Source organism: Trachurus japonicus, chromosome 17 (genome assembly GCF_045865225.1).
Source record: "Trachurus japonicus isolate A0001 chromosome 17, Traja_1.0".
NCBI lineage: Eukaryota > Metazoa > Chordata > Actinopteri > Carangiformes > Carangidae > Trachurus > Trachurus japonicus.
The window spans coordinates 13,532,131-13,547,797 of record NC_140923.1 but is presented as its reverse complement, the minus strand read 5'-3'; the positions used below and the strand labels follow the sequence as shown (position 1 = coordinate 13,547,797).

Below are 15,667 nucleotides of genomic sequence, written 5' to 3'. Positions count from 1 at the left end.
TCTTGTAAGCCCTTATAGGCTGGGCGCCTTAATTGGTGCACGACACGTAAATAAATATAAGTTCAATTCATAAATTCATTCAATTCAATTCAGCAGCTTCCATGTGAGTTAGTGCAACAGCAGCAACAGAGTGAGGACCAGAGTGAGGACCAGAGCCGAGGCCGAGGGCGACGTTTGTAGACCGGGAGCTGATGAGGTCATTGGGAGCAGGTGTGCAGGTGAGTGTGGAGCTCAGGTGATGATGAACGACCAAGGATGAAGTCATGGTTGTTTTGTCCTTTTAGTATTGGCTGTGAAGTTTAAGTGAAATAAAATCTGTGTCAGACTTGCTGATTTTTAATCCTTGTTACACTTGGATGATCGACTTCTTGAATGAACGTGAACAGGAAAATAAAGAAAAACCTCTTTACGTGATTATTTTTCTTTATTTCCCCCCCTTTTTTTAGGGAGGTCATCAGGTCATTTCAGGTCATCATGTTATGTCAATTGAAATAATTTTGTTTTTTCAGCCACTTTCCCCTTTTTATTCCTATTTTACACATCAATAATCACCTCCGACCAGGTGCAATGATTACATACTGAGTCTCAGTTACACAGGTGAAATGAATTCATTTGAAAGAGTAATACTGGACGTTCTTACGCATGAAATCTCCTCAAATATGTGTTTCTGTTAAACTGACCAAGGTTGAAAAATTAAAACAAAGCCCTCAGTCCTATTGTTCAATACCCCCCCCCCCAATATTGTTTTTACATAAGCCTTAATTGTGGTTTCATTTTCACAGTGATGGGTTTGGAAGAGATTGATCAATAAAGTTTTTAAGAAGATTTACACTTTATCTATCAAGAATAAATCACATTGTCACAATAATTGCACAAGAAGAGGTAAAATATATATATTTTATTCCAACTTTATGGGAAAAATGGGAATATTCCTCATGTATTCAGTATGTGAAAACAAAAACTGAATGAACATGAACATGAACATTGTTTTTCTCTGGTGGATCGACCAACGGAAAGACCTAATTCTCCTTAAATTAAACCCAGACAGTTTGACGACACAAAGTGTTTACACTGGTTCATATCAGCCAACACACACACTGAATAGATGAGCTGTTGTCTGATTCATAATTTTCAGTGTGTGTGTGTGCGTGTGTGTGTGTGTGTGTGTTCAGCCCGAGTCATCTATTCTGCACCAACTCCAACTTCACAGCTTCACTTTAAAGTGGAAAAGATTCGTCCTTCTGCGTCTTTGTGCTTCAGGACGTCCACTGTACTCAGGTGAGACTCCTTCTCTCAGAGAGGGCGCGGTGTTCTGGCTGCAGACACGTTAAAGCAGAGTCCAGTGTTTAGACAGTGTGTGTAGTATACTGAATATGTGTGTGTGTCTCTCTCTTCAGGGCTTGGTGTAAATTATTCAGAAGTGATGGGTTTCTCTCAGGGCAGATGAAAGTAAAAGCAGAGCATCTTCTTCTCCTTCTTCTTCCTCCCTGCGCTGACCCACTCTGTGCCATCAGCAGTCGGGCCGCATTAATGATTCATGGTTAGAGCTGTGAAAGGTAGACGGACGGACGGAGGCTTCAGCTCTCTGCCTCGTTAACGCTCTCTCTCTCAGACCCAGTAAACGCTCTTGAGTCCTGCGGTAAAAGCCGACAGTTTTAAAACGTGCAGATTGAATTTCTGCTCAAGTGTTTTTTCTGTTAAAAGGAAAAAAAAACCCCAAAATGAGTCAAATAACCAGGAGGGAGACTGTGGCGTTTGTCTCTATTAGCTGGCAGCAAAAAAAGAGCAGTGTGCACAATTTATAATGTTGTTTGTAAAGGACAGTTCAACTAAATTACATAAAAGACATGTATAATTTTTTAAAAATGTAATCATGGTTTTCTTTTGCTGTGTAGATAGTTGAATTCAACCTAGAGGATTTTCTACTCTTTAACATGAGAGAGCTCAGACATAAGGACAATTTAAACTGACTCATCATTATCTTCCAAACACGCACACCTGCTGTGGCCTCTGTATCAGCCGCTAGAATTAGTGACAATTAAAACACACCTGTGTGAAGGCCAGACAGTGAACCTGAGTGGTTGTCATTTAACATATTGACTTCATCCACACTGATAGAAAGACATTAAATATGAGTGAAACTTTAACTCATGCGTGATTTTCTGTTAAGTTGCACAATGTACATACAGGGCCGGCTCTAGGATTTTGGTGGCCCCCTAAACAAGATTTTTGTTTGTGGCCCTGCACTCTAAGCGCAAACACCAAATCACTGGTTAAAACTGAATACAGACGTGTTTATGCCCTCTGAGGTTTGAGGCCATTTTCTCAACTTTTACATATTTTCTTAAATGTATCTTTTTAAGATACTTGCAGATGTAACAATACTCAAGTGTTTTATGTCTAAATATTAGAACCTCCGCTGTAAGCACACTGAGGCCAGTTTGTCCTAGAACACTGTAGAAAGAAATAATTTAGGCCAAATGCTGGAAATTTGAGGTCTGCTTTTTGAAAAAATTCAAATCCCTTGTGAAAACACACCTTCAGTCATGAGAATGAACTGTTTTGCTGCTTGAAATAGGATATGAATACAGTAATAGATAAGTGTAGAAAACAAGTCTAAAATGAAATTTTGTAAGATTGCTTTTTGAGCACAAATGTTGTCATTCTGCCGTTCTGTTTTCACCAAATGTCTCAAATGTGAGATAAAAGAAGCTGAATATTGACTTCAAATTACATATAAAGCTCATAGCATGCACGTGCAGACCTCAGGATGTTTAAATGACTTGAATGAACCCCGGTACCTTTCTGATCATGTGGCCCCCCCCCTAACGGCTGTGGCCCTAAACAACCACATAGAGTGTTTATGCCAGGGGCCGGCCCTGGGTCCATGAATCAAATTGTATTTATTGATTTGTTTTGACAAGCAAGTTTTAGTGTTGTCCCTTATTCCTAAATAGATTTTGTACAAAAGCAATTAATCAAGTAAATTTAAATATAAAATTGTTAAGTCTACATATACATGGGAAACACTGTGGTTTGATTCACCATAAATCAACACTGTGACTGTCACTGTCCTCTACTTCTATATTAAACCAGATCACAGTCTTTCCATGACCTGTACTCACTCACACAACAAGAAAAAGTGAATTTTATTGCACGATGCATTCAGTGTCACCATGTTTATGACTTACCAACATATCATTCAATATGATATTTATTTTTGTCACAGTTACGTCTCCTTAGAAAGTAATTTATTGTTGCAAATACTTGAACAGTATAAAAGTAATTTCTATGAGACGTTTAAGGTTGTAAATTGAAAATTCAGATATATTGAACACATGCAGATATGAAAATACTCATCAGTTGTGTTCACACAACGAGGGGAAAGTAAAGTCAGTTTTTCCCGGAGCTTTAAAACGAACCAGCGCAGGGTTTTATGACGGGTCTTTATCTTGCGTGACAAGCAGCGAAACATGAGTAAGGTGGCACATGTATGACCGTGATGCAAGAGGATTTGACTTCTGGGAGGACACAATCTTCTTACTCACATTCACTATGTGTGTGTGCGTTTGTGTGTCTGTCCCCCCTGACCCACTGTAATCCTGTGGTCTGCACTGTAATCCACACACACACACACACACACACACACACACACACACACACACTGACACACACTAATGTTCAGCATCCGTCTCTGCCAAGAGCACAAACTCAGGTCTGGTGAAAGAGTGTACAGTACAGTAGTATAATCTATCATGAAAGTAGAAAAACATGAGCGCACACAGGAGGAGCAGGTCTTGTAAATACACATTCATGTTTATTACCATTTATTATTTACAGAAGACTATAGATCGTTAGACTTTTTGACATAGACTTTTCATTTAAAACATTCATTTTTTTTTCTCCACAGTCCCTTTTTCTTGTCAAAAGAAAAAGTTATTCATATCCAATAGTAACAACTATACAAAGACAGTCTGGTAGGTACAATAATTTACTTAAAAACTGTTTTTTTTTCTTTTATATTTCCGTTGTTGCAAATCATGTGACAACAAAAACAACAGCTCAAGAGTTCCCATCACGACACTTTTTTTTCTTTCCCACCCACTAAACGGCGGAGCTGAGTGTTCACAAATGACTAGAGCTCATATGTACATGCTTAGTGTTCAAAAGGCATGCAAATATTGGACTGATATTTGTACAACTGCCTTCCAAATATGCATAAGGTTAAAGTTTTGTCGTCACCCGTCACCGTCTTACATGTTTACACAGCCGGACATTCATCATCCCAACGTAAAAATAAATAATAAGGACGTTTAGCATCAGAAATGACATCATGTGTCTCTGCTTCAGACCCGATGAAGCAGAAGTTTTTTTTTTGTTTTTTTTGTCTGTTTCTGTTTCTCTCTCTGTGTGTGTGTGTGTGTGTGTGTGTGTGTGTGTGTGTTTGCTTCAGAGGATGGCAACAAAAAAAATGAACATATTATATGCTCTTTAAAAAAAACAGTTTGAGCATAAACTGATGCAGGACGACGTACATAAAAAAAAACAAAAACGTAGAAACAGATGAGAAAAAAAATGGTGTAAACTTGATACAAATGCAGAACAGCAGAACTACAGTTACTAAAGTTACTAAAATATATATATATATGTATTAAATACATATATACACACATGTGGGGTAATGATTAACTCAAGTGTGTGCAGGCACCTCTTATGGAAATGTGTTTTTTATGTCTTTTTGATGAGTTACAGTACATTCCAGGTCCTTCTATCTATATAGAGAGAAGATCTGGTTCCCCGATGGTCAGCTGGTGCTACTGGGTTGGACCCCGACCGCCGCCCCTTCAGGCTCCGAGTCTTTAGGGAGTCTCTATGTTAAAGGGGGGGAGGGGGTTTCTGAGGTACTGGGTCTTTTTAGGCTGAGGTGGAAGAGGGTGGAGAGGAGGTAGAGGACGGACGGACGCGTCGGACGGACTCACGCCGGCTCCTCGCCCTCCAGGATGGTCGTCTTCCGGTGTGCCGGCGGCGGAAAGGTGAACCTCCTCTTCGTGCCCTCGCTCCACTTGGGGGAGGAGGAGGGAGAGCGGGCGGCCCAGCGCGAGGGGGGTCTGCGGTTGGCCGGGCGGGCCGGTCTCAGGAAGCAGGAGTCCAGGGGCGGAGCCACCGGAGAGCGAGGCAGGTCCTGCCAATGACAGGGAGCCGTCAGCCGAGCGGCACAGAGGGAAAACAGACTTATACAGGGATGAGAAACATGGATGAGAATGGAAGGAAGCGAGAAAAGAGCGAGAAAAGGACAAAATGTATGAAATAAAAGGATGAATGTTTCACTTTGAGCACAGAAAATGATTTAAAAGAGGATGCTCTGTAAAGTTTGGTTCAGCCTCAGGTGTAACCGTTGATCACAACCACGGGAATGTCCAGTTTTAAAATGAAACTGAGAGTAGCTGTGTTTCGTCATAATATTATGTTGCAATAGATTACTACTAAATTAGGCAATCATGTCAAGTTGAATTCAAGCATGTTAGTACACCTGCGTTGAACAGTTATGCTTTAGGTTATCTCATGTACACTCTTCTATAACCATGTAACTTTTTGACAATCATGTAAAAAGCTATATTATTCCTCTTGATCGTGTTAACCTTTTTGCATTGTACTACTTAATATGCATTTCTATAATCTTGTTTATATATTCAGACCTGAATGAACTGATGCAGCAAAGAAAGAGATAATGGAGCGTTGCTTTATTTTGAAAGGTCTATTTTAAAATCAATAATCTCTGCATTGTATTCATATTGTTTGTTGCTTCTATTAATGATATCACGGCCAGTTGTTCTACAGAGCAGGACAGTTTCTCATTGAATTTTCTGATCAAGTTGATGAAGTTATGTTACTGGCCTGTGTTTTGACTTAAACCTACATTTGTAGAAAGAAGTGAAAAGAGCAACTGCAGTTACATTTTGTTTAAGTTAGTTAATGTGATTGTTGTTTTGACAGAATTTGACGGACAATATCTTATGGTTGTAGTTAAATGTGACGCATGCTGGGAAAATCACTGAGATTGTGTTAAAACAACTTGATGAAACAAAACCCTGCAGAAATGTGGGTTAGGGTTGTTGACATGGATGCTAAAGAAACAAATAAAACAACTGAAAATTGGTGCAAAAAAACAAAAACAAATGAACCTCACAGTCTCATGTTCTCTCCTAACACACGCAGCAACTGGGACTTTAACTCCTCTCCCGACTGCAGCCTCCCATTAAAACACAATCACTTCATTAAAGCAGAAGTAAGCGATATTTTTGTGTTAATATAAGTCTTAAATAGTTATATCTTCCGACAGCAATCACTTACATAATAATAATAATAATAATAATAATGGATTACATTTATATAGCGCTTTTCTATTGTTACCCAATACCCAAAGCGCGTACAGCAACCATTATTCATTCATACCACATTCACACCGGTGGTGGTAAACTACGTGTGTAGCCACAGCTGCCCTGGGGCAGACTGACGGAAGCGTGGCTGCCAATGTGCGCCAAACGGCCCCTCCGACCACCACCATGATCATTCATACGCATTCACACGAGGCAAGGTGGGTTAGGTGTCTAGGTATATAGAGTGTTTGGACCGAAACACGGGTCTGTCAGTCACTCTGCTCTGCTCTGAGCCGAGGAGAAAACTTTTCTCGTATCCTACAAGTTTTATCCAATGAGGAGAGAGAACGGCATGAAGGGCTGTGTGTGCAGCCAAGGGATGCGCCTGAATGTGGTGACGTAGGGACGAGGACCAATAGATCCATGACGAGGGCGGGGGCTGCTAACTCCATCGGCTGACAAGACGTTATGGTGCGTTCAGGGCAACCTGTAACTCGTGTTTTTCCGACCTGTGAAGTCGTACCAGTTCGATCTGGTACGAGTTCACGGGTCGGAAGTTACGAGTGGCCGTTATAGTGACTTTCACAGGTAAAACAGGTCGGAAAAACACGAGTTACGGGTTGCCTGGAACGCTACAAAGTCGTAAGTCGTGACTTGAAGCTGTAATTTACGGTTTCAAAAGCCTGCCTGGAACGCAGCATTAGCCAAAACGACCGGATCGCTTACTTCTGCTTTAATTAATAAACACAAGTGTAACTGTCAACATTAAAAACAGCTGCCTCTCTTCGAGGTGAGCTCCTTCCTGCTGTTTCACCCGCTCCCTCACTGTCGCTGCTTCCATGAAACCAGCATTAATGAATTACTTTCTCCTGCTATGACAAGTACAAATGGCTGCAGCGAAGAAAAAAAGATCCACAGTGCGTCTGATCCTCAGCTCTCCCTCCACAACCTGACAGTGTTTAATCACTCACACCTGACTGACACAAGCAGCACGACACTAAAACCCATTTAACACATCACACCCGCAGTGGACACAAGTAAAACTACGCACTGCACACAAACTTCTTTTCTGTTGTTTCTATAAATTAACTAATAAATTACTACAGTAAGTGGCCTGACAGGAACGTTAGATGAAGTTGAACACTCATAGAAGTCACCACTACAACCTTTCTACCCACAGACATCACATGTCAGTCGAAGTCCATCGCTCAAGATAATTCATACACGATTTGTTGCTGATTTGTCCTATTAATAAAGTTTTTAAAAGGACTGTTTGGGTTTTTTGATTCAGGGTGGTGTGAGGCAGTGACAAAGGAAAGTGTTGTTTTCATTTTAAAAGATAAATCTGCTCAAAATATTCAACATGAAAGAATACCGACCCGACCCACAGACCGGCAGAGTGTCTTCAAAAAAAAAAGAAAAAAAAAAAGTCCTCCGAGACAATCCAACATTTGTGTTAAATGTTTGCTGTGTGAAAACAACACTTTCCTTCGGCCGCACTACATTTCCTCAACCACTGAACTATTTCTACTCCTGTGCACCGAGGGTTTTAAAAGCGTCTGAAACATGATTTTTTTCTCACGGTCCCGTGCACAACAACGTGTCGGCTCTCTTGGCTGTGATCACGCTGAAGGTGAAGTACCAACTGTCCATGAGGAGCTCACACAACCACACGTCAAACCTGGACTCTCTCTTCTTTAATGTTTAATGTAAATGCACAGGGTTTTTTTTTTTTTAACAACCATCCTGAGATGTCTCTACCATCCATCCCACTGACAGACCACCACAAACTACGGCCTCGTACATCGGCATACAGCTGAATCTACACTTCTCTGTCGGTGTCGATCTACAGGTGTGCACAGACACCTACAGGTGCGTCTCAATAAATCAGAATATCATGGAAAAGTCCATTTCCAGTAGTTCAAGTCAAACAGTATTGAGTGCATATAGATGGACAGACTTTTCAGAAGACCAATATTTCCATATTAAAATGCTTAAAAAAAAAAAAAAAAAATCACATTTTTTGAGATTCTGAATTTTAGGTCTTCATTAAAAGTGAAGCCATAATCATTACAATTAAAATAAATTAGACATGAAATGCGTGTAATTGATCTATATAAAGTATTAGTTTCACCTTTTGAATTGAATTACTGGCATTAATAAACTTTTATTTAATATTCTAATTTATTTAGATGCACCTGTATGTTTTAATGCTGGTAAAGGGATAGTTCAACATTTTGGCAAATTGGCCCATTGCCATAATCCTTTTAGCAGTTTTAGCAGTAGGTTCGTTACCTTTAATTGTCGGTGCAAGCTGTTTTTAGAATGGCGGAGCAGAGCGTCTCGTAATGCTCCGTTATCATCTCACAGCGTGGTGAATGTTCAGGTCACAACTTGTCCACCAGAGCGTTTTGGAGTTGTTGAATTGTGCATTTGATGAGGGAAACCAAGAAATCCCATAATGAGCCTCCGTAGCGTAGCTCTGAGCAGCTCGCGGCTCTGCTCCGCCGTTCTAAAAATAGCTTGCACCGACAATTAAAGGTAACAAACCTACTGCTATGACTATAATAGGGATTATGGCAATGGGCCAATTTGCCAAAATGTTGAACTATCCATTTAAAGGTACAGAACATCTAAACATGGATCCATCCACATGTATTTATGTACATTAACACACACGTGGGCACAACTTCATGATGACGCTGTGTGTGCATATTTCCACAGAAGTCAAAACCACAGAGAGTTTTTTTTATTTTTTTTTACGCATTTGTCCCCTGGATGGAGAGTTTCTTGTCCCACCACTGATGTCAGAGTGTGACTGGGTGAGCGATCACACCGGGACATCACACCACACCACACCACACCACACCACTGGCCCTGATTTATAAATAGTTCATCTCCAGGCGTTAGGTTTCGGCTGAAGGATGGGGGGGGACGCCGCTGAGCCCACAAAGCAACGATCTAGTTCTGCTAAAAATACCCAGCAGTCAGGCTGCGGTGGCGTGAGACGATGAGACGGAGGGAAAAATAAGTCAGATGGATGGACGGATGGGTCACAACCTGCAGGAAGTCGTTTTTTCTTTTTCTTTTTTTTATGAACTGGCAGGAAAACAAGTCAAAGAGGATGGATCAGAGACGCCTCCATCAATAAATCAATATAAAGTGTACAACACCGGAAATACAGTCGTCGTTTATTAATGGGCGGCTTTGTGGGTTAATACAACATTTCCTCACGTGGTGCTAATACATGAAGTCACACAAACACCACAGATCATGCAGCAGTAATGTGAACAGGAAGTCAGTGTGCAGCAGACAAAGAGTGGCTACTGAAAACAGCAACGTGAAAAACCAATTCACCAAATCTCAACCCTGACTTCCCTGTGGATGCTTCAGCCTTAGAGGAAAAATCCACCTTAAGACACTTTGACTCCCTTTTTAAAACCAGTTTTCTGTTTAAATTGTGTTGAGATTTAAGTCAATTTGAGTCTTTGACTGTTTTGAAAAATATTGGAATAGCTAAAGAATATTACTGAAGATCAGATTTTGCTTTATTTTGCTTTTTTTTTTGTTAGCCCTTCAAAAATGTTTCTAACTGTTGCTTCCTCGTCAATAACCTCCACCCACAGACTCTTCTGTGCTTCTTTCTATAGTTTTGAGGATGTTCTTCAAAAGAGTTTGAAGCTACGGTGGCCCTGAGAGCTCAATGCACAGCAGACAAAAGAGAAAAACACACAGGAAGTACTCACAACACAAGAAAATACAAAGAGCCAAGTAACAGTTTCCTGTATTGTGAGTATTTGCACGTGTTTTTTTTACATTTAGCTGCAGTGTGTCGAGCCCTCGGGGTCAAAATAAGAAGATATTTAGAATTTCTAGATAAAGAGTAAAGTATCTCATCTGCCCTCAAGCTACTTCCACAATACTGCGTTTCAGGAAGCGACTGCGTGTACTTCATTGTTTCCAAAGGTTTTGTTTTCACTCGTCCTGACAACGACGCAACCTCACAGTTTTCAAACCAAAGTGAGTGTTTCCAAAAGTCTCGGTTTTTGGTGTTTGAAAACAGTGGAGCAGTGTGGACAGGAGGGGAAAACGAAGCAAAACGGATGCCTTTGAAAACAAAAATGAGGTAGTTGTGGATCTAACTCACCTCAAACTTATGAGAAAATGCCACAAAAAAACAAGAACACTGAATAAATAACTGCTGTCTAGAGAAATCCAAACAGTAATTTGCATTTAAAACCTGGCTGGAGCTCTGCTATTTCTGTAATCTACAACTTAAAGCAAGTGCAGATTTTCTCATATTTTTTCAAAGGCATTCTGGGAAATCAGAATCGGCGAGCGGGACCATGAGAAAACTAATTTCTAACACTTTCTCCCCGAAACAGCTTCTGGCTGGAACATATTTCACAACGGCGAGGATGTAGCTGCATAAGAAAGTGTCTCCCAAGGTGGATTTTACCTCTAAGCATGCAAAGTGCACCAGAGTATTGAGTTAATCTTCACCAGACATCATCACACATAACCGAGAGAGGGTGAGAGTGCACAAGGAAGTGATGAGTGTTAGCAGCCGTCTTCACCGGTTAATCTTTAGAGTCTGGTTAGTGTGAGAGGAGATGGTGAGGGGGGACTGTAAGAAGAGGGAAGAAAGCACTGTGTGGACAGATAAGTGGAAATTAAAAAATAAGAATAAGAAGAACAACATCACAAGAAAACATCCACAGTTCATCCAGTCGCACACATGTGGACAAAACGGAGGAGGAGGACCTGGTAGAAACACAGTGTTAGCTTGAATCCAGAGGACGCGGCTGAACCGACGTCACGCAGCCCAAAAAGACAACAGTCGTCCTGCGCCGAGGAACGTGTGAAACATCCGAGAGTTGTCTTTTCTGTGAGTTTGCTTTAAAGGACCATACCGGTGGTTTTACACAAATTTCACAAATTTTAAACATATACGACCAGTCACCAGGTTTTGATGTTGTTGCTGATTTGTCCAAGTTAATTTGACATCACAGCGTCTCACATTGATCCAAAAAAGCAGGAGCCAGGAAAAGAAATATACTGAATTTTGATTACACTTGGATTTAGTGTGCTCATTGGACAATATCACATTAATGTCTCGCGAACAAGAAACTGAAATATACATTATTTTGTCTCCAGTTGTCCTATTAGCATCAGCTCGGGTGATATTTAATGTTATCTGTTTTCAACCACAGTCATTTAGTAGCCTAAGTGTGTTTGAACACCAATAAGCAATCAAGTTGGTAATCAATAAAATTGCAGATATTAGCTAAAATAAGAGAGACGAGAGCTCGGAAAGTTTTGGAAAAAGTTTAAATGTCACACTTAAAAACTGAGATGGAAAAGTTGTGCAAAGACAACGGCAAATAAACCGTGATACTTCTGACAGGATGCAAGATGGAAACATCAGATCTGCACTGGATCATTGGGGATTTTCTAATATTTCTAAATTGATTAACTGACCAAATCCTGTTTTTTTTTCCACATTGTAAGTTTTTTTTGCCATTTGACCAAGTGCTCTTTTAATGACGTCATGTTGTTATACCTTTTAGGCTGCAGCAGAAAGTCCTAATACTCTACTATATACTCATATTTGTGTGACATAAATTTGCATTATCTTTTGTTTATATTTGTATTAAAACGACTAAAGCTTCTGAAAATGACGGACTTAAACTTGCTGTAATTTCTCATGCAAATTTGTTGTGTGTGCTTTTCATACCATATTCACAGGAATTTAATTGTAAAATTAAATCGATCTATAAATGTATGGTATGAGACTGGATCATAGTAGATGTGGTTTGTGGTTTATGGTTAATGGACTAAAAACATGCAAAAATACCAGTATGGTCCTTTAAAAAAAAAAAGAAAAAACAGATGGTCTACGTAGATCAAATAAATTGAGCATGCGCACATTAACACAACGAAACAGATGCATGACCATCCACAACTTCTGACACAACTCCGACGGCTTCACACACTGTCACTCTGCTGTCCTGTGAAGCATGCATTAATGGAGAGGGTGAGGAGGAGGAGGAGGAGGAGGGAGGAGGAGGAGGAGGAGGAGCTGGAGGTGAGAGGTCCGTGTGGTTGGTGAAGCCACCGCCAAAGGTCGTAGAGGAAGAGGAGGAGGAAGAGGAGGAACTTACATCACGGAGACAAGCAGAGTTAGAGTCCCCAAGGAGTTGTTAGTATGACAGTGTGGTTCTGGATCAGAGCACAGCGGACAGGGCGGAGGAGGAGGAGGAGGGGGAGGAGGAGGAGGAAGACGTAAAGCCCAGAGGGGAGGAGAGAGAGAGAGAAGGGGGGGAGATAGAGCGGGAAATGTTAATCGGTAAAATCGGGCAAAGAGGAAGTGGAGATACACGATAAGTCTGGCACGTCAAAGGCAGAGAGAGGTCGACCAGGAGAAACGAGGCCTGCAGATCAAACACACACACACACACACACACACACACACACACAGCAGAGAGCACACACACCCATTCACCTGAGACCTGGATACACACAGGTCGGCCAGGTGAGGATGGAGATCATCAAACATTTAGTCTGAGGAGCCGAAACGTTCAAACCAAGGTCGGGCCTGGGCAATATGACCTCTGTGATATGACGGAGGTCAAAGGGTCAGACTACGTATGATGAAGTACCTTGACTTAGGTATTTCATTCATCCAAAGGCTTGATCAATTGATTGATTGGTCATGCCAGGTAAGATTATGATGCTGGAGCATAAAACCAGCAGAGATGAAAAAAAATGTCAAATGTTTCTGGTTCTACTGTTTCTCTCTGTTTCATGTGACTGTAAATGGAGAACCTCAGGGTTTTGGAAATTAAAATGTAAAATGCAAAAGTGTAAAATATTTTTTAAAAAAATGTAAAAAATCTTGTGTTGGATATTGTTATGTTTTAAAGGAAAAATGACAAAGATTATCTTAGATTTGCAGAATTTATAGTGTAATATATTTATCTTAATACCATATCAAGTTTGTTCTGTTGTAGATACTGTATTCTTTTTTATTAAATATTTGTACAGTGCAACCTCTCTGTGTCAAATAACTTGCAGCTGTAACATAAGAATTGCTGAGTTTGGGATCAATAAAGTAAATGTACTGTATCTATCTACAGTTTTTGTTAAATGCATCAAAGTTGATGCAGCAGAATCTGCAATGTCATGTTTATCTTCCTTGAAAGTCTGGCACATGCGTCAGACCCAATCACTGACTGTGTTGTCCAGTTGGCGGCTAATTGAGTTGCTAGTCCTAAGTATAGTACAGGCTTTGCACAGGCCTTTCATATGTGGATCAGTACTTCTAACACCTGTAAATAAACTCTGATGTGTAGAATTGGCGCAACATACTCACATAAATTTCTGGTTGCAGCCCAGATTCAGTGAATTAGTTGAAACAGGCCTTTTTTCTCGATTGGATTTCTAGTATCTCCTATATAATCATGACATACAGTCATTGACAAAAGTCTTGTCGCTTATCCATATTGTAGGAACAGCAAATAATAACTTGACTTGTAGGCGATCAACTGGAATTAGAAATGGCTCAAGCCCTCTAGAATATTTTTTAGTTCACCAAAATAAAGTTTTATATCATTCATTGAGTTTTATCATTTAATTAGGACAGAAAGTCTTGCCGCATACAAAAATAATGTCGAAATTATTCATAATTTTTCATATTTTGACTTTTGTCAATGACTGTATAATGTGATATTAAATGACATATATCATCATATATGGTTGATGTCATATGGCCCATCCCTGAACCATCCTTAATAATTTACTTTCTGTGTGTATCCATCCATTCAAAGCACAGATAATTGAAGTAAAATATGATCCAAATCCAGGTCTATGTTACAACACTGACATGTAGCATGCTTCGCTAACATCACAGTACATTACTCTGCTCTGGTCGAGCCGTGACCGTCGTCCACAGGAGTCACAGCAGCATCTCTCAGTGAACGACTACAGGAAACACACTCTCCACTAAAAAAACAAATCACATACCAGACTCTAATCTTACGCTGTCTGTGCTGCTGCAGATCAGTGAACAGCAGCTGGTGCAAACTTCATGTTAGTGGGCATATTAATCAGCACATGTGGGATTAATGCTGCTTGCTGCACATGTAATGGTTTTAAATATACACTTTGTCTGGGGTGGTGGTGGTACATTGTTTTAATGTACGGCTTTAGCGTAGCACAGCACGACATACTTCTCTGGAGTTTTAATCTCTCTATGGTCGGTCAAATAAGAGCAGATACAGGACAGGCTGCTGTGCTGAGTGCATTTTATCTTTCTGTTTCATCATTTAAACATGACCAGAAAGATGGTTGGGATGTATCTATCATTTATTTGTCCCACAGGTCAGCTGAATGGGTGGTCTGGAAAAAAAAAAAGGGGGCCCGACCGACGTTGTGAGAGCGCTGATTTCATCAAGTAAAATTCATCAAGCGCTTTTCTCGTTTTTAGTTTGGCAGAGGGAAAATCAGTTCGCCCTCAAAAAAACGAGGTCCCACTTAAAATTCTGATTGAACAATTGAAACAGAGGAAGCTGACGAGAGATGATAAAAGGGATAGTTCACCCAAAATTCAAATTTCACTCATTATCTACTCACCTTCATGTCGACTAAAGGCTGGGAGAAGTTTCAGAGTCCTCGTGCCTTCTCTGAGTTATGGGGGGGGGGGGGCGGGTCCGCGCAGCAGTATTTGTCCATATAATGGTTGTGAATGGTGCTCACTTTTCTTCGTCCAAAAAGACACACCAAAAAACATCCAAATACCTCCATACTGCTCGTCTGTAATGTCCCTCTTGTATTGAAGCCCCGACATGAGAAATTGTTCCGAAAAAAATTAAATAAGTCTATATTTTAAGCCTGTTTGTAGCGGAAGCTCCCAGTGTCTCAGTTCACTGCTCTTCCTGTGTCAGTGCAAATCACGCCGGCGGAACAGTTTCTCATGTCGGGGCTTCAATACAAGAGGGACATTACAGACGAGCAGCATGGAGGTATTTGGATGTTTTTTGGTGTGTCCTTTTGGACGAAGAAAAGTGAGCACCATTCACAACCATTATATGGACAAATACTGCTGCGTGGACCCCTCCCCCCCGTAACTCAGAGAAGCCACAGAGGACTCTGAAACTTCTCCCAGCCCTTAGTCGACATGAGGGTGAGTAGATAATGAGTGAAATTTGAATTTTGGGTGAACTATCCCTTTAAATATGCAGCTTCGTAACTATGACTCCACTCGGATCATTACTGTGAGATCATTAAAG

At 40.6% G+C, this 15,667-nt stretch overlaps 1 protein-coding gene across 6 annotated transcripts in view; it reads right to left on the bottom strand.

The window, feature by feature from the left end:
• Positions 1 to 3,795: 3,795 nt before the first annotated feature.
• The window catches only part of mtcl1 (microtubule crosslinking factor 1), a 98,561-nt gene continuing 86,689 nt past the window's right edge, over positions 3,796 to 15,667 (bottom strand). For 2 of the 6 annotated variants that reach the window (XM_085803787.1, XM_085803789.1), the window contains one exon: positions 4,838 to 5,182. In XM_085803787.1, coding sequence (XP_085659913.1) covers positions 4,976 to 5,182 — 207 coding nt within the window. In that variant the 3' untranslated portion in view covers positions 4,838 to 4,975. Of the gene's footprint in view, positions 5,183 to 12,541; positions 12,600 to 15,667 lie in introns of all 6 variants that reach the window. The other 4 variants (XM_085803790.1, XR_015037985.1, XM_085803792.1 and 1 more) reach the window with 4 other exon arrangements.